The sequence below is a fragment of the Dipodomys spectabilis genome, unplaced genomic scaffold (genome assembly GCF_019054845.1).
Source record: "Dipodomys spectabilis isolate Male_0828 unplaced genomic scaffold, ASM1905484v1 ptg000125l, whole genome shotgun sequence".
NCBI lineage: Eukaryota > Metazoa > Chordata > Mammalia > Rodentia > Heteromyidae > Dipodomys > Dipodomys spectabilis.
Window position 1 is genome coordinate 22,339,236 of NW_024870802.1, and position 22,555 is coordinate 22,361,790.

Here is a 22,555-nt window from a genome sequence, read left to right on the forward strand (position 1 = left end):
CCATACTGCTTTCCAGAATGGTTGAACAAGTTTACACTTCCATCAACAGTGTAGTAGCATTCCCTTTGATTTTTTTGTCATATTTTCATGTACCTACCAAATTTTCTAAAAGAATGATGTAACTGTGTGTATATATGTATATATGTGTATATATACATGTATATGTATAAACAAATATATAGATGTCCATTGACTTTGTAGTATAAGTACATCTGGATCCTGGACATACAAAGGTCTTTCCAGTTACTTTCAATGTAGTGTCTTATTTTTTTTAATTGTAATTTTTATGTTATTATTTAAGTAAGAGCAGATAACAAATAATGTTGCACATGCCTTTCCATTGATCTCTTTCCCTTGCACAACCTTTCTAAGCCAATGTCATATGTCATCCTGGTCTTCAAAATAATATTCAGAACCCCATTGTAGAGAAGTCAGTAAAGCTTTCATAACCATAAAGAAAATACAAAACACTATGTGCCTAAAAGAGAATTTTCATAGGCTATTAAATGGGGCACAAAAATGATATCAATTGAACAGTGAATAATTGGACTACTTAAAAATAATAAAAATTATATTTATATATAGTTTTGTATCTTAAGGAAATAATTAGAAATATCAATAAAGGTCTAAACATAGAAACATGCATAATAGCTTGAGAACAACAAAAAACAAATTTCCTGCAAATTAACTGCAAGCTGTATATGAGAACAATATTCATCTTTCTAGACCTTAAAAAAAATAAATGACAAAATTGGAGGTTGGAACCATTGGGAGGGGAACGTTGAAGAGGGAATGCATATGATCAAGGTACTTTCTGTGTATATGTGAAAATAAATTAATGAAACCTGGTAACATTATTTAAAGGGAGGAGGATAGAGCAATTTAGAGGATTTTCATGCAAGTATGAAATCACTACAATGAAACCTTTGTACAATCAATGTATGCTAACTTTTATGAGACTGGCACCCTGGCTACTCCTCTAGGGAGGCAGGATATGCTAACTCTGAAAACAAACAAAGGAGGGTAGAAGCTCCTGAGGAGAGAAAAGATATGTTCCATTTATCCATATGATTTATATCCAAAATTAATGAAGAATTCCTTCTTTGACAATTAAAAAAACCCAGACATTTCAAAAGAAAATGAGCAATGACTTGAATAGGTAATTATAAAAAGATATCCAAATGATGAAGATAGAAAAATTTCCCAAATATTCATCATTGAGGAATAAAAATGAAAACTACAACATAATGATACCATGACACTTCAGATTATAAAGGCAGATAGGAGGAAGAAGAAAAGCAGATAGTAGCAAATGTTGACAATGGTGTGAGAGCAACTGAACTTTCATATACCTTGTAAGAGGCATGAATTGGTATAATCATTTGGCACTTGCCACTAATATTGAATGTATTCAAACAAATTCCAGTGTTAAATATATGCCCTAGAGAATCAAATACTTTTCACAATACATTTTATATACCTACCAAAGCCGCTTGAGCAGCGACAAAGAAACTATTAATAGAATGCAGAAAGAATATTAACTAACATCAGGGTTATTCAGGTTAGTTTCCTTATGTGAGTTCAAGCAGAGGAGACCCTGTCATCCTGATTGAGCCCCATTTGACTCATTTCTTTGAATTCCTTGTTTTTTCAGAAAATTGTCCTATTTGACTCCAGTTTGGTATTTTGCTGTGCCTCCTTCCAGAGCTCAATATAAATGAATATATTGTTATTTAGCAATATCTACATGCACATAGACACACTCATGCACATACACACAGGACATACACATAAGAAGAATGAAATGGGAACAATTCTCCTGGTTATTGGAATTATGAATATAAACTACTTGATTTGTTCCAGTTTTCAATCTTTACTTTCACTATAACACATAAAAATGTGTTTTATAATTCATGTATATATATATGTGTATATCACACATACATATATAATGCATAATACATAATTGCAGGCATTATGTGATATGTAAATATATACTATAATTACTGAGATTACATAATCCCATTGTTTCAGAATCAAATGAGGATAACATTCAGGTAAAGTTTTATTATATTCGAATTAGGTATTTTTAATAAGCCCATTGTGAGTTAAACATGCTTTGCGAATATGTGATAGTAAAATTATTTTGCTTACCAGTATATGTGTTGGGGATCTAAGACTAGTTCCTACATCATTCTGCATAAAGACCTTTTTCATACCATACGAGACCATATTGCTAGGTCTTGCTACTATAACAATAACAAACTTTAAATATGGCCTAACTCTTGAGATTGTTTCTGTCAGAAATCTCACCTTCCTGTTCTCAGCATCCATTGTAGCTATTTGCCTCCAAAGAAAGATGTTTAGAGATTAATTGTTCTTTCTATAAAGGTGCTTATTACCTTTTCAAAGAGCTCCCCAATGAGAATTACCACTGGACATTCTGGCTAAAAATTAGCTAAATGCACAAATATTGATGGGGATAGGTGAAGGTCCAATTTGGTGATCAATCTGATTGGTCCCTTAGTTTGGCTTTAAAAATAAAACCTGAGGCTCTTTTCTCTTTCTAGATCACTCACTAAACACAGTTGTATTTAGCTGATTTTTTTTTTTTTGGCCAGTTCTGGGGAACTCTGAGCCTGGGCCCTGCCTGAGATGCTTTTGTTCAAGTCTATCACTCTCCCACTGGAGCCACAACACCACTTCCAGATTTTTCTGTGATTAATTGGAGATAAGAATCTCATGGACATTCCTGGGCTGGCTTCAAACCACAATCCTCAGTTCTCAGCTTCCTGAGTAGCTAGGATTACAGGCATGAGCCACAGGCATTTGGCATGTTTGTTTGCTTGTTTGTTTTGTTAGCTTTTATTTGGCTGGTTGTTAACTTTAAAAATGGGAAAATTAGTGGTGTGAACTTAATTTTAATTGCTAATGTCTTTGCCTCTTACCTATTCCCAAAGAATAATAAACATAACACCAAACCATAACTTGGAAAACAAAATTTTAATAATGAAAATAAAACCCCAAATTCGTTGATTATAATGACATTAATGTCAGAAGAGCGTGCATTCATTGAGTAGTTAAACCTTTTTGAAAGGCAGAAAATGATGGTTAAAGGGAACAATGACTTTTACTTGTATATTCAAGATACGTATTAATGTCAGAGAATAAAGCAATGTTTGAGTCCACTTTGAAACTAAGATTAGCAGGGGCAACTGTGAGGTAATGAACATTTCTCCATGACTCCTCATTGTGGGCACTGTGGAACCCAGGGCAAGTTAACTAACCTTTCCAAAACTCAGTTTCCTGGAGATATGAAGTGAGGATGATTAAATACCTATCTTGGCAGGGCTTTGGTGAAAATTAAGTGAGACCCTGGTTCTAAAATATTTGTTAACTACAACCTAAATGTATTTGAGGTGGTAATAGAATGGTTACTGTGCTTATATAACTTATTGAATATACTTTCCTGCCTCTCTCTACACTTAAAATCATTTGCAAAGATTTAAGTAAAGTTGTTTCCCATTATTGAGATCTGTTTATCCCTTACTCTTTCAGGTCACTAATTAAATGAAAATCATTTGTATGTTCCATATTTGAACTCACTTGCCTGAACTCCAAAATAGAACTGTGACCTACTCTCAGAGTAAACAGCCCCTGAGACATTTCAGGGGTCGGAGTAGAGATGAGAATTTAAGCATTGGGACATTTTCTTCTTTTCTATTCCAGGTTGTAATCTGTCTCATTTTCCTAAACATGTTTGTCTATTATAGAAAAAGTTGCTATTTAATGAACATTTGTTATGAACCAAGCACCATGCTATGCATCATTTTCTCATCCTCACAATACAATAATGCAGACTGTCTGATTATTGCCAGTTATAGACAAAAAAACTATATTCAGAGTGATTAAGTAGCTTAATCAACATTACATAGCTAGTAAGTGGCAGAGTCAAGATTGACCCCAGGTCTGTGCAATTTCTTTTTTCATTACTGCTTAGACATTCAGTACATGGATTAATCATATCAACACAGTGCATAGCTGTATTTACCTTTCTGTCCTTTTATAGTTCTATCCTTGTGCTATTAGTGAGTAGGAAAGTGTCTATCACAAAAATGACCATGGTGTGATTCTTTTGCTGAAGGATCTATCACAATCCACTGGCAAAATAAACCCAACATTATATGACATGAGAAAATTTAAAAAGTCACAGTAGGTGGAACACAGTATCCTAGCTTGTAACATAGAAATAATACTCTACCTCGTGGAAATGTTGTGATGATAGAGTGAAATACTATGTCACATAGTAGGTGGTCAGTATACCAAATATATGTGTTTCCAGACAGTCCAAGGATCAAGGTCCAGAAATAGGATCAGTCCAGGAAAGCCACTTAGCCAGGTTTCGCTTTGATAGTCAATCAAACAAGTCTAAGCCTTCACCTTATAAAAAATAGCTCCTCCGACATTAGTAATCATTCTGAAAATAAGTTAGAACTGAGGCTATTTTATATTACCTTGCAAAAGCAATACTCAGTAAGATGAAGTTTGGTGGAAATAACTGGTTTAAGGAAACACTGTATTTGGTGTGCTGAAAGAAAAGATGATTTTCAAGTTTGATGCCCTTTGTTTTTTCTTTTGCAGTCATTAGTGAATGCCAAAGGCAGCAACTAGAGTCCGTGAGCTACTCCTCTCGCTATGCCCTGGGCCTCTTTTATGAAGCTGGCACGAAGATTGATGTCCCTTGGGGTGGGAAGTACATCACCAGTAATCCCTGCATACGCTTCATCTCCGTTGATAATAAGAAGCGCAATATAGGTCAGTACCCCCATTATTTGCCTTAAATACAGTAACAATGGTGGGTGTAGATCATGAAAAATGCTGTGTAATTGAGTGTTGCCATTCTGAACAGAGCAAGCATTTAACTCCAAGCCACAGGGGATAAAATTTAATGTCTCATTTGCCCAGTCATAAAATACACAGTGAAACCAGCAGTTTTTCAGAAATCATTCACCACATGGTTCATATTACTGAGTTCATGAAAATAATGTCAATGGGTTTAAGATTTCAAAATGGTCCGTGTTCGATTGCTTTAATAGGGGTCATTGTATATGCAAATGTATCATTCATCATCCATGCTTGATGGAACTCGATTTGTGTTTATTCGGTTTATTTATTTTTGTAAGTTTGATAAGTGATGATCTTTCACCTCTCTGGCTAGAAATAAAAGGTAAATATACTAAAGTAAGAAATTCTTTACTCCAATATAATTTTGCTGTTTAGGTTTCATTTAGAGGGAAAAAAGGGTAGATTACTCTGTACAGACAGTAATTAAAATGCAAGGCAAAATATTTCAGGAGAACTTTCCTCCAATGTGATAACATCTATACTTCACCTTCTTTTGCTCAAGATAGTCCTAAAAACTAAATTTCAATTGAAAGAAAAAATATAACTCACTTATTTCAGGCAAAAAAAAAGTAAGAGGGTATTCTTATTTGTAGGACTGTGGTGATCTATGAGATACTGCTTTCCATGAGTAAGCCATAATGATTTAAAATGACTGAATTCTCCAAAGGAATTGTTGCCTGAAATTGTTACAGGATTTTATGGCACAGTGATGGATTCATCAAGCTGTTAGTTAGAAGCCTTTCTTGATAAAATCACCAGCTAATGTCTCTTGACTTGCCAGCACTTTATAATGGTAGAACTGGGCTGCAGTGTGGTTTTTCTATCAGAGCACATGATCTTAAAAAAATGTTTCTTTTATAACTTAAAACTCCCTACGGGCTGAACTGTTTATGTTAACATGATACCACATATATTTACAGCAGTTCATGAAATGCCCAATCACAGCAATAGACTAACCATTTTAACTCTACAAATGCTTTGTTCTGGAGAATGGAAAATAGCCCTACTTCTTCTCAAGTTATAAGCCATGAAATAGACATTATCTCTTATGAATTGCTTCATAAGAAATATTAATTTGGGGTATATCCAGCTGTATGTAACAGGAAAAATAAACTTGTTTAAGTAAAAACAGGACTTGGGTCATAACAGAAAAAATAAACTTGTTTAAGTAACAACAGGACATGGGTCATATTATCTGCTATATACTGAATTGTATCAGCTGCAAATTCATATTCTGAAGATTGAGTTATTAAGTATTTTGCCACTGGAATAGATACCTGACAGAAGAGCATAAAAGGAGTAAGGATTGATTTTGGCTTATAGGAGTCAGAAGTTTTGCTTCATAGCCAGTGCTTTATTGCTCAGAGTCTGCTGAGAGGCAGAGAAAAATGGCAGCAAAAGTATATGGTGGAACCTGGCTTGCCTCATGACAACTAGGAAGTAGAATGTGATTGCTTTTTCCTAATTTTCCTTTTCTGTCTGGGCCCCCAGCCTATTGGATAGTGTTGCCCACATTCAGGACAAGTCTTAATCCTCTCTAAAAATACCCTCACAGACATACTCAGAAATATGCTTTACTAATCTCTTTGGCAGCTTTCAATCTAATCAAGTTGAAAATAAAAATGAACCATCATAAAGCTCTAATTCCAGTGTGGCATTTTAAGGATAAAATGTGGATAGAACTTTTAGGAATAGTTAAGATTACATGATGTTGTAGATGAGATCCAAATGCATAAATAGCCTTACAAAGGAAGAGCACTCTTTGTAAGGCTCACACACCAAAAGCCATTGAGGACATATCAAGAAGGTAGGCAGCTATATGCAAGGAAGAGAGCCTTCACCAGGAACCCAGTCATCCAGCAACATCTTGCATTTGAACATCATAGGCTCCAGAACTGTGAGAAATTTTGGCTCTTTGATCCACCTAGTCTTTCAAATTGTGTTAAAGTTACCCGAGTTGACTAAGTAAAAGATTAAGAGACTTAAGAAATTGACAAATGTCTTCAAGTTTCTATGGTTCATCCATCTCTTCTCTTCTCTATTCATTATTTTAGGAACAATCCCAGAGTCTTGTTCATGCTAAACAAGCACTCACCTGCTGAGTTACATCCCCAGCTATCTCCTCCATTCTTGATGTTGACATACTTGGAGGAATGACAGCATATGGCAGTAGCCATTGGAATCCCATAGAAGCCCAAAAAATCATGCTTAGAAAGAAGGACCTTTCACTGACTTTCTAAGAATCCAGTAAATATTTCCAAGAGCCCCTTAAAAGACTTGTTTTTATATGTCATATGAGACCAGAACTGAGTTACTCAACCAACCCCAACCCCAACTCATAAGCCTAGAAAAATCTGTTATATTAGGATTATCTTCCTGTTAGTCATGTTAGGGATCATAGGATGTGGGGGCTGGGAATGTGGCTCAGTGGTACAGTGATTGTCTAGCATGCATGATGCCCTGGGCTCAATTCCTCAGTACCACATAAACAAAAAAAGCCAGAAGTGGCACTGTGGCTCAAGTAGTAGAGTGCTAGCCTTGAGCAAAAGAAGCTCAGGGACAGTGCCCAGCCCCTGAGTTAGATCCAGGACTGGCAAAGAAAAAAAAAAAGAAATTTGTGGGAGAAAAAGAAGTAACATTTATTGTTGTATTGGTTATCAGCAATGCCCATTATCTTTCAGCTCAATTGTATCTTAAGTGGGAAGCTCAGTTCTAAAATTGGCACATAAAGAAAAGAATGATGTTTTGGAGAAAGACAAAATGATTTTCTGTAAGTTTTGTGCAGTAATTTTTCTAGCATCTTAGTAGATTTCAGTTTCTGTGGCTAAGGATAAACAGTTGCTTTGCATTTTTTAGGACAGAGTGGTATTTTCCACTATGAAAGACATGCAGGGAGGAAAGAAATCGTAATCATGTCTCTTAAAAGACTAAATCCTCTACACAAATGGACTGGGTGAATTTGAAAGCACTCACCACATTACAGTAACAGTTTATAAAACTGCAGGTTGAAGAATAAGAATATCCAGAAATTCTCAAGTGGCAACATTTGTTTTTCTTACATTTTAAAAAGTTGTAAGGTTGACCCATTGTAGCAAGGAGATGTACAAAACACTATGTTGAAAAGGAACTTTACAACTTGGGGTGGGGAAGGGAGGAGTTGGGGAGGTGGGGAGAGAAGGGATAGTAGGGAAAAACAACAGAGGGGGTAATAATGCTCAATAGGAAATGTACTCATTACCTTACTCATGTAACTGTAACTCCTCTGTACAGTATCTTTACAATAAAATATATATATTTAAAAAGTTTTAAGTAGATTTATGCAAACTCAAAGAAGTATATAATAGCCCATGTACCCATTGCCAAACTTATACTTATCAACATTTGCTAATCTCATCAGTGCTTTCATTTAATTGTGAATCTTAAATACATTCCTTTTAAATTTTTTTATTTTATTTTGTTGTAAAGGTGCTGTACAGAGGGTTACAGTTACATGAGTAAGGCAACGAGTACTTATTGTTGAACACTGTTACCCACTCCTTTTTTTTCCACTATCCCTCCCCACCTCTACCCCCCTCCGCCATCTTCCCCCACTTTTCCCCAGCCCCGGAAGTTGTAAATTTTATTTCCCATCTCGTGTTTTGTATCATTGTTGCACTGGTTCAGCCTTTGTCCCTGTTTTACCATTTTGCTATTCCCTTTCCCTCCCAAATCAGATAAACATATATACAAGATGCAGGGTACAAGAATCAAAAACAGTGACTACCAAGGATAAACCAGAGGGAAAAGGAGAAAAAAAATAAATAAAAAGAAAGAACTTGATACAGTACATAGATGACAACAAGGTCAACAACAAAAGAAAAGACCTCTTGTTTCCATATCCTGGAGTTCATTTCAATTAGTATCATTTTATGTGGTCATATATACATAGCTATTGAGCTATTTTGATCTTCAGCTAGGACATGTGGTAACATTTGTAATATCAGAGTTTTTAAATTTTTTATGTCCAAAGACACACTTTTATAAAACTGTAGAACTAAATGAATTAGAAGATATATTTTTCTATAGCTCACAGTGGTGCCACTTCTACTGACAAAATAATACTTTCCTTCTTTGTCATTTGCATGGAAAATTAATTCTCCTCTCTTATGTATTTTTTAAATTAGGTAAAGCCTCCAGTAATGACATTTCCTTTCATTAAATCTAACTGCCTCCATTTAAATAATTTTTCTCACTATCAACGGCCAAAGTGCTAAGTGTGTCAAGTTGCCTTCACAAAATATAAATGTTCATATAATGTAACTGTGCTGACTTTTATTAATACTAATATTTAAGTAGGCCAGTTATGCCACTACCCTATACCCACTTTTTTTTTTCCAGTCCTGAGGTTTGAACTCAAGGACATTGTCCTTGAGCCTCTTTGTACTCAAGGCAAACCCTCTACCAATTGAACCACAGTGCCACTTCCAGCTTTTTTGAGTAATTTATTGGAGATAGTCTCATAGGGACTTTTTTGCCTGGGCTGGCTTCAAACTGCGATCCTCATATCTCAGCTTCCAGAGTAGCTAAATTACAGACATGAGCCACTGACACCGGGCTCACAACCACTTTTTGAGGTATTTCATTGAATCATAAATTAATATTCTAATGAACATATTTAACTAATGAAGAACATTTGTCTTCTGTCAGGATAAGTCCATCCAAGGTTTGAAGTCACACTAGCCAACAGTTAAACTACATATTCAATTTATTTCCACCACCTACTACTTGTATAACATAAAATAAATTCCTTAACCTATCTATGCACTCATCAACATGATATGGGAAGGAGTAATCCCAAAGGGTTATTGAGGAGTAGTTTTAACATATTAAAAAAAAGGCATGGCATTTAGCAAATTAGTCAGCATCTGTAGTATCTACCATTAAAATTATTATCAATGCACCTTTAATTTAGATATTAAATTTTCCAAAGCAAAGCAATTTAGATGCTGTGTTTCCCAAAGCAACAGGCATAGATATTTAAGTCTAACCTAGGTGAATGCAGTGTTCTGCTACTAGTTTATATAGAAATCAAATAAATAAAACAAATAAAATTATCAGAATTTTAGTATGCTTCCCTAGTCACCATCTGGAAGCGTATTAATGATCAATAAAACATCTAGTAGGAAGCAATTGAAGAGGTTAATACAACCTGGAAATCTAGAAATGTAATGGCCAATGCCATAACTATGTAGTTTTCAATATCTGATAAAAGATGATATTTCAAAAAGAAGACAACCCCTGTTTTCACTGTATTTGATGTCGGTGCCCTGAATCTTGTATATACATTTTTCTAATTTGGGGAGGGGAAGGGAAATAATAAAATGACAAAATAAGGATATAGGTTTACCCATTGTAACAATGAGATATACAAGACACTATGTTGAAAATGAACTTTACAACTTGCGGGGGGGGGAGGTAGGAGGAGGGAATTGGAGATATGGGGAGGGAAGGGATGGTAGGGGAAAAACAAAGGAAGAAGTAACAATGTTCAATCGGTAATGTGCTCATTACCTTACTCATGTAACTGTAACCTCTCTGTACACTGTTTTTACAAAAAAAAGAAGACAAGTTAAAAATTTTTATCACATATAATTTATCTTATCAAGTACTTTATTATTGGGTTCTTGAATAGCAAACACTAATATAATTCATTTAATAACTATTTAACTGTTCTATCAGAGATACAGAAATGTTATTCCATTTGGCTATTTGTTACATCAACTTCTTATGAAAGACAGGGACATAATATGAAATCCTATGCTGGTATAGACCTCATGCCTTAAAACCACTTTTTGACTTAAAGAAGTATTCATGATTATTATTATTAAGCAGGTAATCATGTGATTCTGTGAAGCTAAATGATCTGCTTTAGAATTTTAATAAATGTGGAATTACTTGAACTTTCAGAAGAAAGTAAAATTTTATAAATAAAATAAGGAAGATAAATAAAGTGAAAAAGGGAAGAAGAAAGAAATAAAGAAAAAAGACAGAGCTATGAAAAACTGTCAAGTTTCCAGTTTAGAAAAAAATAGACTTTGAACCTCTGGTTTGCCTGTCAGGCTGATCTCAATGGGACAGATTTTCATCTAAGACAGCACTTTCCACCCACTTGATCCTTAACTCAGAGTGAAAATTTGTAACAAGTATGGAAAGAAAGTGGGGAATTAGCTAACTATATACATCAAAAATACCTTATACACTGTAATACTGGGACATATGTTCTTATTTATGGCAGGTTCTTAAAACAAATACTTAATTCTGTACTGTCCATTCTCAAATGGTTCAATGGAACAAATGTTTTTAATGCCTTGTGTGCCACGCACTGTGATAAGAACTGAAGATTCCATAGTCCCCACCCTCATGAAATTTGTTCAAGTAAAACATTATAAGGGAAACAAATACATGAGGTTCTGTTGAACATGGTGCAATGTAGTCCACTGAAATTCCTTGTAAGGGTAAAGCAGCCCATTGATCTATAAAAAACAGTTAACTCAAATCTACAATCAAAACCACAAAAGGTCATATGGCCTTGTGACAATATCACAAGTTTTTTTTTAAAAAGAATACTTAAGCCAAGCACTGATCGCTCATCCTTATAATCCTACTTATTCAGGAAGCTGATCTTCAAGATTTGAGGCAAGACCCAGCAGAAGTATCCTGGAGGCCCTATCTCCTAACAATAACCAATAGAAAGTCACACTGAAGGAATGGCTTATATGATAGACTGCCAGCCAAGCCAGCCCAGCAAGCATGAGCCTGGAGCCTGGCAAATAAACAAATTATATATATATATATATATATATATATATATACATATACATATACATATACATATACATATATACATACATACATACATACCTTTTGTCAAGATGCACCAAATAATCTCATTTTAGGTGAGAAAATGAAAGATGCTAGAATGACAAGCATGGGCCACTATGTCTGACTAAAATATTTTCATATGCAAGTATTGTATAGTACTTACATATCTAACAAAATGCATAGCAAATGACTCAGTAAGTGTTCTAAATAGAAAACAGTATTTTGGCCTGGTGCCTACGGTTCACACCTAAAATGCTAGCTACTCAGGAGGCTGAGATATTAGGATCATGATTCAAAGTCAGCCTGGTCAGGAAAGTCCCTGAGACTCTTATCTCCAATTAACCACCAGAAAACTGGAAGTCGAGCAGTGGCTCAAAGTGGTAGAGTGCTAGCCTTGAGCAAAAGAGCTCAGGGACATGACCCTGAACTACCCTGAGTTCAAGCCCCATGACCACCACCAACAACAACAAAAGCAAGTGTGTGTGTGTGTGTGTGTGTGTGTGTGTGTGTGTGTGTGTGTGTCTGACCCTGGGCATCAAACAAGAGCCTCCTGTATGAAACACAAGTACTCTACCACTGGGCTACATCCCAGGCTTGGAACATTGGAATCCACAAATAAATGAGAAACTTTAGCATGACCTAGTACTTAACTTTCTCCTGGGGGTGCCAAAAATTTCAATAAATGCAAATGAGTCATGAAATATCCAAGAAGCAGTGAAGAAAAGGATAAAGAAAATCTGGAGTTTACAGCTGCCTTACATTTCTATAGCTATAAACCTTTCCCAATTATAGATTTATCAGCATCTTCTCTAGGAAATGAGGCCTCAACAATGAATGTATCAAGTCTCTCCGTGAGTCAACACTCCACCTTTGTCTTCTGCCTGCACTGCACTCTGAGAATGATATTTTCACTCGTAGTATTGGCCTGGATAGGAGGAAAAGATTTATAAAAGGCCTTCAGATTGGCCAAGAGTTGGTGCAGAAATTAAAAGCCATATGTATTGGTGACTTAGAATAGCTTTCTATCCACTGTTCAAGCAGGAGTGAGAATTAGATCACTGTTTGTAATGAATCAATGCACTGACCTGACATGTACAGGTCATAGTTGAGAGCAACAGAAAACACTGCCACCAATTTTTTAAGAAAACAAGGAGAAACTCCAGTGTCTACTGGCTTTGTAAAGAGGTGAGCTTGCCAGTGTAAAAGAAAGAGGAAAATATCAGCAAGGTAAACAGGTAGAAATTGACACCATCCCTCTGGTTAAGTAATAGATATGCAACCATTCTATAAGAAATAATCTGACACATTAAATGTATTGTCAACTATTTTGCTACCATTTATAATCATAGTCCTTTTAATGCAATGATTCTTTTGTCTTCTAAGCACCTAAAAAGATAGATAACAGTTTAGGGGTTAGAAAAAGGAGAACTAATTTGCTCTGCTTAACAGAAAAGTTGAGACATCACAGGGAATTGGGGAGAGAAAGAAAGAAGAAGGAAAGAAACTTGGATGACAAGAGGCTCCAGATTGAGCTACAGGATTAGTATACTGTTTATAATTTGTTTATTATGTACTCTGTATGACTTTTTTTTTGGGGGGGGTCCACTTGTGGGGCCTGAACTCTTGGCCTGGGAGCTGTCCCTCAACTCTTCAGCTCAAGGCTAGCGCTCTACCACTTGAGCCACAGCACCACTTCCGGCTTTTTTCTTTTTGCTTATGTAGTACTGAGGAATCGAACCCAGGGCCTCATGCATGCAAGGCAAGCACTCTACCACTGAGCCACCTTCCCAGTCCCCCCTCTGTATGACTCTTTAACAACTCCTACAACCTCTGCATGACCCAGATATGAGCAATTGCTAGTATCAATGGTTCCTTTTCATGAAAGGCTGGCATACAGAGTATGGTAGCCTACTCACTTTTTTTAATATCTAAAATGAAATCAGGTAGAATTTTATGGTTTCTTTAGAAATTTTGTATCAGCTGAACGCTGAGTCCTTCCATCCTTGTTTTAAGACAGAACTCATCTTCTGGGCTGCAAATGTAGAAAACTCAGCTTGCAATCTCCATAATACCTATAAGGATGTCAATCTGTTAAGGGAGATGGAAGCAAAAAAGGCTGTCGCTGTGGGACTGAGCTGTTCTGAAGTATCTTGAAGTTAAGTCCTTACTGCAGTCTGAAGCAAAGGCTGTCAACACTCTGAGTTGTAAGCCAGGGCTCAAAATAATGTGTACTGCTCTGCTTCCCAGACAAGTGCCTGGTTTTTATCATTCTGGAGGCATCTCAAAGTCTTTGCAAATTAAGAAGAGTATTGTAAAACTCAAGACAACTTGTGAGCCTGAGGTCCTGGGATATAGTAAAGACTTGAACTGGATGAGAATCTGACAAGTCTTCACTGTGGTCCATTTTTATCTGTCACCATGACAACACAGTTCTAAAGAGATGGGATCATTCCTTTACCTAGAGCTCCCTCGGGAAGGATTTCATCATTTTTCTCACTGTCAAGTATTCCTCCCTCAGATCAATCTACATGTGTCATCGCTAAAGAACTGACCTGTCCCAACAGCAAAATCTGCCTCTTTGTCCAAAATTAGTTCTCTCCTTCAGTGGGAATATACATTCCTATCCATCCTGCATTCTATACATCCAGTAGCCCTTCTTATCTGATCAAAATTGAATACTGTGGCATAATTTGAGGGTTTACTCGGTACTTAATATTTTCTGAGATAATCATCTTTTATTCAACCCTGATATACCCCCTTTCTGGTCCTGATGCCCTCATTTGAGAAGTAAAATTTTAGTATTGGTTATGCACTTAGCAGACAGAGCAAAGTAATGGCCTGGCAGCAAATTATTTATCTCTCAGACAGTTTAGGTATCTGTAACCATTACCCTTTAAATTATGTAAAATTAATGAGCTCTCTGTTTAATTGCTAAATCTGGAAGCCAATGAAGAACATATGTGAATTCTTGGCCTCCCTTTGGATCCTCAGTATCATGCCTAGAACATTGGAAATATCTGACTATGTTATCAAACCTTCTTCTCAAAGAGGTACAAGCATTCTTAGTACTTTTACCCTCAGCAATTTTACCCTGGTCTCTGGGGAACATACATCTGCTTTGAATGATGTCCTGCAACACAGATCCTGGTTATACTTCAAAGAACCCTGCTGTTCTCTTTGTGCAATATATTTCTTTTTAATATTTGGTTGAAGAACAACTGTGCTCCAGCTGAGATATTTAATTCAGAAATATGTGTTAAGTTCTGCAAATGTGCCATTGCTGTACCGCACTTTGGCCATCATCATTTTTATATCAGAATGATATTAAATGATAAGAATAAGAATCGTGTCATAAATGATAGGTTCAAGCTAATGAATGATGAATTCTTTATAGTATAATTCATGATTAAGTTTTAATTACTGGTCAAAAATAACTAACATTAACTAGCAAAGGCTGTGGATTTTGAAATCACACAGACTTACTTTCACACTGTAATTCAGTACTAAGAATTAGGTTAAACTATATGCTACTTAAATTATACACTACTGCTGCTGCTTTTTCTGTAGATTAAAAATGTTTTAATACCAGCATCTTCATGTGACTTGACTAAAAGCCCTATGGCTGTGAATGAGTTTCTTAATCTCTCTGAGATTTACTTAACTCTACTATACATGTAATGTCTCTCAGAAATGTTAATTAAAGGTTGAATGACATAGTATATCCCAAACTCCTGGCACTACACCTGGCACACAGTATGCACATAGTAAATGTTATTTTATAACTGCTGTCACATAAATTATTTTATATTCTCGGCTATCAGTTATACACACTTATTCATTTTGAGAATAAGAAGAGAAAAAGAAACTGTCAAAAGAACAGGTATAAATATTGTCTTTTGTTAAAAGCCACAATACTGACACATTAATGTATGGCCAAACAGTATCTTTCTACCTGAATAAGGTGTTAAATAGAGAACATTTGAGTTAGATTCAGTTCTTTTATGGAATGTTATCACTTTTTGAGTAAAATTTTTAATTACAGAAGAAAATATCTGAAAAGAAGAAGACACTATGGAGTAAATCAAAGGACTGAGCCTACTTCAAGAGCATAATCCTACTACAGGAAATCACTTTCTTGCATTTCATCAGTACTTCATATCAGCATTTTTAACTCCATCCAGAATTACCAATCCATAGTTATATTCAGATATGACATTATTGACTCATTCGGCCTAAAAAGATCTTTGGCTTATTATAGTGATTTTCGTGTTATTAAATGAACTAAGAAGGCTTTGATATACTCTCTAAGATCATTTGAGGGTCCTGGTATTTTTAATGATCATTATCCCTACAAGCCTCATATATGTACTCATATTGAATTACCTCCAAAATATGAAGATTAAATATCATAAATGAAAAGAATATATTGAATTGCATTAATATTTATAACTACTGTGTGGGAATAGGGGAGTTCTTCAGTAGAAGATATTCCAAATTCATATTTGTAAGAATGAAGCATCCTTGAGTTTAAAATATAGTTTTCACACAAAAACAGATTTATAGTATAAATATACCTAGTGAATTATTTGTTGCTGTGGTTATTTGTCCTTACATTAGTTAACTGTTAGGAAAAACATTTTAGAAAGTTAATCTCAACTAAACCATATGCATTCTATTTTATTAAAAATCAAATGCTGCTTTGTTATTTTTTCCATGCATGACCATTTTCTCCAAAGTAGATAAAAGTATCATAAATATTATAGTAGCTTTGATTTAACAACCTTTACCAAAATATTCACGCCTATTTTTTTTCTGTCAAAGCTTAACAAGAAAGGTAATTTCATCTATCTTATTAGTAAAGGAGGCAAGATTGACCACAGTAACCCAGTAGAATTCTTCAACAGAAGGAGATGAGAATATTTTGACACTACCATAAATAAAACTTCACCATCTGAGTAGACTAGGTTTTTAAAATTCAACATTTTATAATGTCAAAGCAATAACTGCTCTTTAATGAACCAAATGAGCTAGTGCAAAGCTTTAGGTCAAATTCTCTAGCCCAGAAATATTTCGTCCTTTGAACAGTTACAAATCTGAAGCTGAATCCAATTATGCAACTACAGTGATAAAGTGATACCCTTCCAGGCAAACCAGCGTGCTGGCTCAAGGGGATAGCCTTGCTCAATTGAGGAAAATAGTCCAATGATAATACCACTTAACACACAAATTTCCATATAGAGCACGAAGCTGAGTAGGCCAGAAAAACAATGTATAATAAGGGGTGGTTGCACACTGCTGAGGAGGATGGAGAAAGTGGAACATTTTAGTGCACTGTTATCAGAGAAAACCAAGCTGCCTTTTACACATTGTGGAAGGAAGACAGCATTAAGAGACTGGAAAACAAAATGTGACTCAAGACAAATCCTCTGCTCTAGGGACCCAAGTAAGGCCCAATTAAAAGACCATTGAAGCCGGGCGCTGGTGGCTCACGCCTGTAATCCTAGCTACTCAGGAGGCTGAGATCTGAGGATCGCGGTTCAAAGCCAGCCCAGGCAGAAAAATCTGTGAGACTCCTATCTCCAATAACCACCAGAAAAACCGGAAGTGGCGCTGTAGCTCAAGTGGTAGAGTGCTCGCCTTGAGCTGAAGAGCTGAGGGACAGAGCCCAGGCCCAGAGTTCAAGCCCCACGGCCGACCAAAAAAAAAAAAAAAAAAAAAAATGTAAAAGACCATTGAAACCTTTCTGGTTTTTGACAGTGCAAATAAACACAGCAACAGACTGGAAAAAAAAATGCCCTGCATCCCAGAATAAATACATGTTTTCATAAAACCTGGGGGGTCTCAGCCAAAGGACAAAACTTGTCTGAAACATGCAGACTCACAAATATAACCTTAAATAAATATGGGCAGAATTATAAGTTGAGGTTGGGGTTATCATGACTTGTATTCAGGACCTGGGAACTCCCATTCAACTTATTCTATTCATGCTGGTGTTCTACTACTTACACCATTCTTCCAGTCTAGTTCTTTCTGGTTAATTCGAGTAGAACAAATTTTTCTGCCACAGACAGCTGTGAACCAAAGTCCTGAGATCTCAGCCTCCTGAACAGAAGGAGTACAGCCATGCACCACTAGGGCTGATGGTTCACAACAGAACTATGAAATTTTAAAAGGGATAAATGCAGGGAAAATATAGAAAAGATTTCTGTCCATCCCAGGACAGAAATATTTGTGAGAGCTCTTTGATTTTATTTTTTAAAAATCAAACCAAACACCAGGCTCCAGTGACTTACGCCTGTAATCCTAGCTACTCAGGAGGCTGAGATCTGAGGATCACGGTTCAAAGGCAGGCCAGGCAGGAAAGGCCATGAGACTCCTATCTCCAATAAACCACCAGAAAACCGGAAGTGACACTGTAGCTCAAGTGATAGAGCACTCGCCTTGAACTGAAGAGCTGAGGAACAGCGCCCAGGCCCAGAGTTCAAGCCCCACCAATAAATACATAAATAAACAAATCAAACCAAACATGTTCCTTACTGGTTCTCAGTAGCTTACTTTCTCAGTTCTGTAATTCTGAATTTTTTTTTTCTTTTCTAGTCTTTCCTGTTTCTGAAAACAGAATCACCAATCTCCTCATTGCTTGGGAGCAAACCCCAAGACTCACCTCTGGTTTCTTCCTGTCCTTCATTTTAATGATCACTATGCAACTAAACTATACTTTCTACATTCAAAATAAACTTTGAACTCCCTTCTTTTCATTGCCCCGGTCAGTGACAGGCAGTGTTTTATCTCTATTGGCCTCACCATGCTTACCTTCTCCAATTCAGTCTTCACACAGCCAGATTGGTCTTCCCAAAACCCACATCTGTTCATGCCACTCACTTTCCTGTTCCAAGTCCTTTAATACCTCCCTGTGCATATAGGATTAAATCTCAAATCCTTAACATGACTTACAAGTACTGAATGAGCTAATACAGGGGTCAGGAGATGTTTTTTTTTCCGATAATGACCAGATAGTAAATACACAGATAGTGTCGGTCAGATAGTAGCTACACAGTTTAACTTACAACTAACTACTTGAATGAATATTCTGATATAATACAAGCCACACAGATAGGCATGGCTATGTTCCAATAAGACTTTATTTACAAACACAAATGACCGGACAGATTTAGCATGAACATCATAGTTGGTCAACCCCTGAAGCTAGCATGTGACTAAAATGTTCTCTCCTATTTTAGCTTAGTTTTCTGGTCGCAGATGTGAAAACTTGTCCAAAGATATTTCCTAATTTTTTTTAAAAATGGATATTGGAAGATACTATAAGCCCAAATAGATTGTCATACTATAGGTTATATATTTTAGCAATTTTGAAAGCCTATTTTACCTTTGAATTTAATTCACTTATGCTAGTATCTCACTTGGCAATAATTGTTAGTGTCTTACCCTCACACTTTTCTCAGAACTTTGGTGTGCAATAAGCTAAAATGCTCATTTTTTTTTAAGTTGAAGTGGGGTACCTCAATGAAACATTGTCTTTTCATCTAGTTTAGCAGTTTTTGAGTTTTAGTCACAAGAATATAGTGTGCCTTCTTTTAAAGAGATAGTTATAAGTTCTAAGGCCATATTTGATCCATCTAATAGGATATAAACTATCTTCTAATTTAAAATTCATGTCCTGAGGTTTACCCTTTTTACTTCTTGCGTGACCTAAAGGTATTTCTCAACAGAGAGCTGTCTCACAAAGCCAGATCTACTGTGTGCACATGAAATAGAGGTAAGAGCCCAAGAAATTCTAGAGAAGGCTGAACTCCAACATAAGTGTGTGCTGATTCTCAAATTACAAGAGAATATATTTATCCTCTATTAGAACTTATTCCACATCAAAAAAACAAACAAAAGGAAGTGTCTACAGACCAAATTTAGTACAACTTACATCAAGACTTCAGAAAGTATAAAGTAATGAAATTAAAATCTGGAAAAAGGTTGCTCAACTTTTCCAACTCCACACCCATAATCTTATTAAACCAGTCATTGTGGGCCAAGTGCTTTACATGTTTTGTTGCATTTAGTCCTCACAGCAACCCTCTGAGGCAACTAGCATTCTTTTTCAGATGAGGAAATTAAAGCTTAGAAATTAAGTAAAGCAATGACATCAGCCTGAGCTTGGTATCCAGTACATAGTTCTCTGATAAAAGTAAGAAGTTTCTATCCTGCAGATCTTAAGAAAACCTCTCAGAGGGGCTGGGAGTATTGCTTAGTAGTAGAGTGCTTGCCTAGCATGTATGAAGACAAAGAGGCTCAGGAACACAGCCCAGGCCCTGAGTTCAAGCCCCAGGACTGGAAAACAAACAAACAGAGAGAGAGACAGAGACAGAGACAGAGAGGCGGGAAGGAAGGAAGGAAGGGAGGAAGGGAGGGAGGGAGGGAAGGAAGGAAGGTAGAGGAAGGCAAGAAGGAAGAAAGAAAGAAAGAGAGAGAGAAAGAAAGAAAGAAAGAAAGAGAAAGAAAGAAAAAGATAGAAAGAAAGAGAGAGAGGGAAAGATAAAAGAAATAAAGAGAAAGAAAGAAAGAGAGGGAGGGAAAGATAAAAGAAAGAAAGAGAAAGAAAAAGTAAGAAAGAAAGGAAAGAAAGAAAAAGAGAGGAGAGGGAGGAAAGGAAGGAAAGAAAGAGAAAGGAGGGAAGGATGGAAGGAAGGAAGGGAGGGAGGGAAGGAGGGAGGGAGGGAGGGAGGGAGGGGAAAGAAAAGAAGGAAAGAAGGAAAAACTCCTCAGAGAAATTTACTTCTTGTCCTACCACCTACCATACAACACATTGAGAATATAATGTCTCTTCTCTTTCATATTCCTCTGTACCTCTATTTTCTGTCATTTGTATTATGAAAGCAGTGGCTTTTAGGATTTATTTTCCTAAAGATAAGATTGTGTCACCAAATGTTATTTTCAACTTCACTTGCTTCCCCACCCCTTTCTCAGATATAAGATCAAGAGTCTCAGTGTAGACTTCTATTATGGCTGTTGTATTCCACTGCAATCACCAACTCCACCACCAAGAATCCTGAAAATGGAAGGATCTGGAAGTCTTATTGTCAATCACATTATAAGTGACTCATGGCATTATCCATTAAGATAATTCGAGGTATTAAGAATCCCTAAGAAACCTAGCATTCTTTCTCACTCATACATTAATAAATGTGAGTGGAAATAATGTTATGTTAGTAGTAAAGTTGAATCGACTCTAATGTTGTTTTTTTAAAGGAAGCAATTCCCAATTCTGGATATACTAATTTTAATGATTGTTAGTTATACATGACTTTCCATGGAGCTGTGACTTTTGTAATTATTTATGTATTTCAGTACATATAGTATTGAATATAGTATTGATGGTATGTCCAAAACTATTCTTGGGAATAGCAGAGCTGAAATTAAACCAAGGCTTTCTTAAATAATGAGATGTTTTCTCACCATACTACAAAATAGCTCATTATGGGGGGCGAGGGGGGGAGTAGGAGGGAAGGGATGGTAAGGAGGAGGCAGCAATGCTCAATAGGAAATATACGCATTACCTTGTTCATGTAACTGTAACCCCTCTGCATAGCATTTTTACAATAAAAAAAGTACAAAAAAAGTAAAAGAGAAAAAATAACTCATTATATTCAACTTCAAACTGAGATGGATGTTAGAACCTAAAACCCAGGGTGAACTCAAGGATTAGAAAGCTCAGAGAAACATGTTTCAGTCATGTTGTCCCCATAGACCCTTATATTTAGTATATACTAGTGATTAGGAAAGAGATGAGCTTTCCTGTCAAATCATCTCTGCCGACTGGGTCTTCATTTTAGTGACTTGTAGGAAGTTAAATCTAACAGAACAGAAAGAGTGTGGGTTTTACCCTTTACTTTATATATTAAGAACCTGAGCCAGAGGAGGACATTATCTCATGGTTATTTTGTCATGCTTCCTAAAGAAAAGGGCCAGATCTAAAGTATATAAATACGATTTAGGGCAAATAGAAGGAGAGGGGGGAAGAGAAAGAAAAAGGGAAATAAACAACCTAAACTTATATGTGGTAGGAACAGGCATATGTATGTCAAACATGGCATTAGAGGTTCACACATTTAGAATACATTAAGTTACAAGTGACGTAATACACTACATAAGAAACCCTACACAATGACTTAAAAAAAGAAATAAGCGGGCTGGAGAATTTGAATCAACATTGATTTTGTCCTTTTTTTTCCCCTTACCTTCAGCAGGACTAGTTGGATTCATTTACCATAACAGCAAGTATTACCAAGCATTTCAGTACAACGCCTGATCAAAAATAAACAAATGAAAAGCTTATTTCTTCCAAGGCTCAACACTAACCCTAAAATTGAGGCAGTTATGCCTGGCTTTAGTTCTGCATTATTAGCAAAATACTGGGGTCAAGAGCAATGAGTCAAACTCAGGTCCTGTTCATCAATATTGAAAGGAGGAAAGGGGAGATCCCCTAAAACCTAATTCAGGCACTGTTGCCACAGATGATCCAGTGTATGCTGGGCAGGTGATATACTCACCACATCGATACTCTCTCATATGATCCTCCTAACTAGCCTGGAGGTCAGTATTTCACTCTACCCTGTCATGCCTTTGCCATTTGTGAACTGTTAGATCCAGCTCATGAAACCCAAATCCAGTCTATTAGAGAAATAAATATAAAAATGAACTTGTATGGGCAGAGAGTGGCTTTTTATTTCTCTTTAAAGTTGAAAGCGCTCCCTGTTCCATAGCCCAAAGTCCATCCCTG

At 36.2% G+C, this 22,555-nt stretch overlaps 1 protein-coding gene across 3 annotated transcripts in view; it reads left to right on the forward strand.

Moving 5' to 3' along the window:
* The window catches only part of Rnls (renalase, FAD dependent amine oxidase), a 226,301-nt gene that overhangs the window by 165,773 nt on the left and 37,973 nt on the right, over positions 1–22,555 (forward strand). For all 3 annotated transcript variants that reach the window (XM_042689343.1, XM_042689341.1, XM_042689342.1), the window contains one exon: positions 4,642–4,815. In XM_042689343.1, coding sequence (XP_042545277.1) covers positions 4,642–4,815 — 174 coding nt within the window. The remainder of the gene's footprint in view (positions 1–4,641; positions 4,816–22,555) is intronic.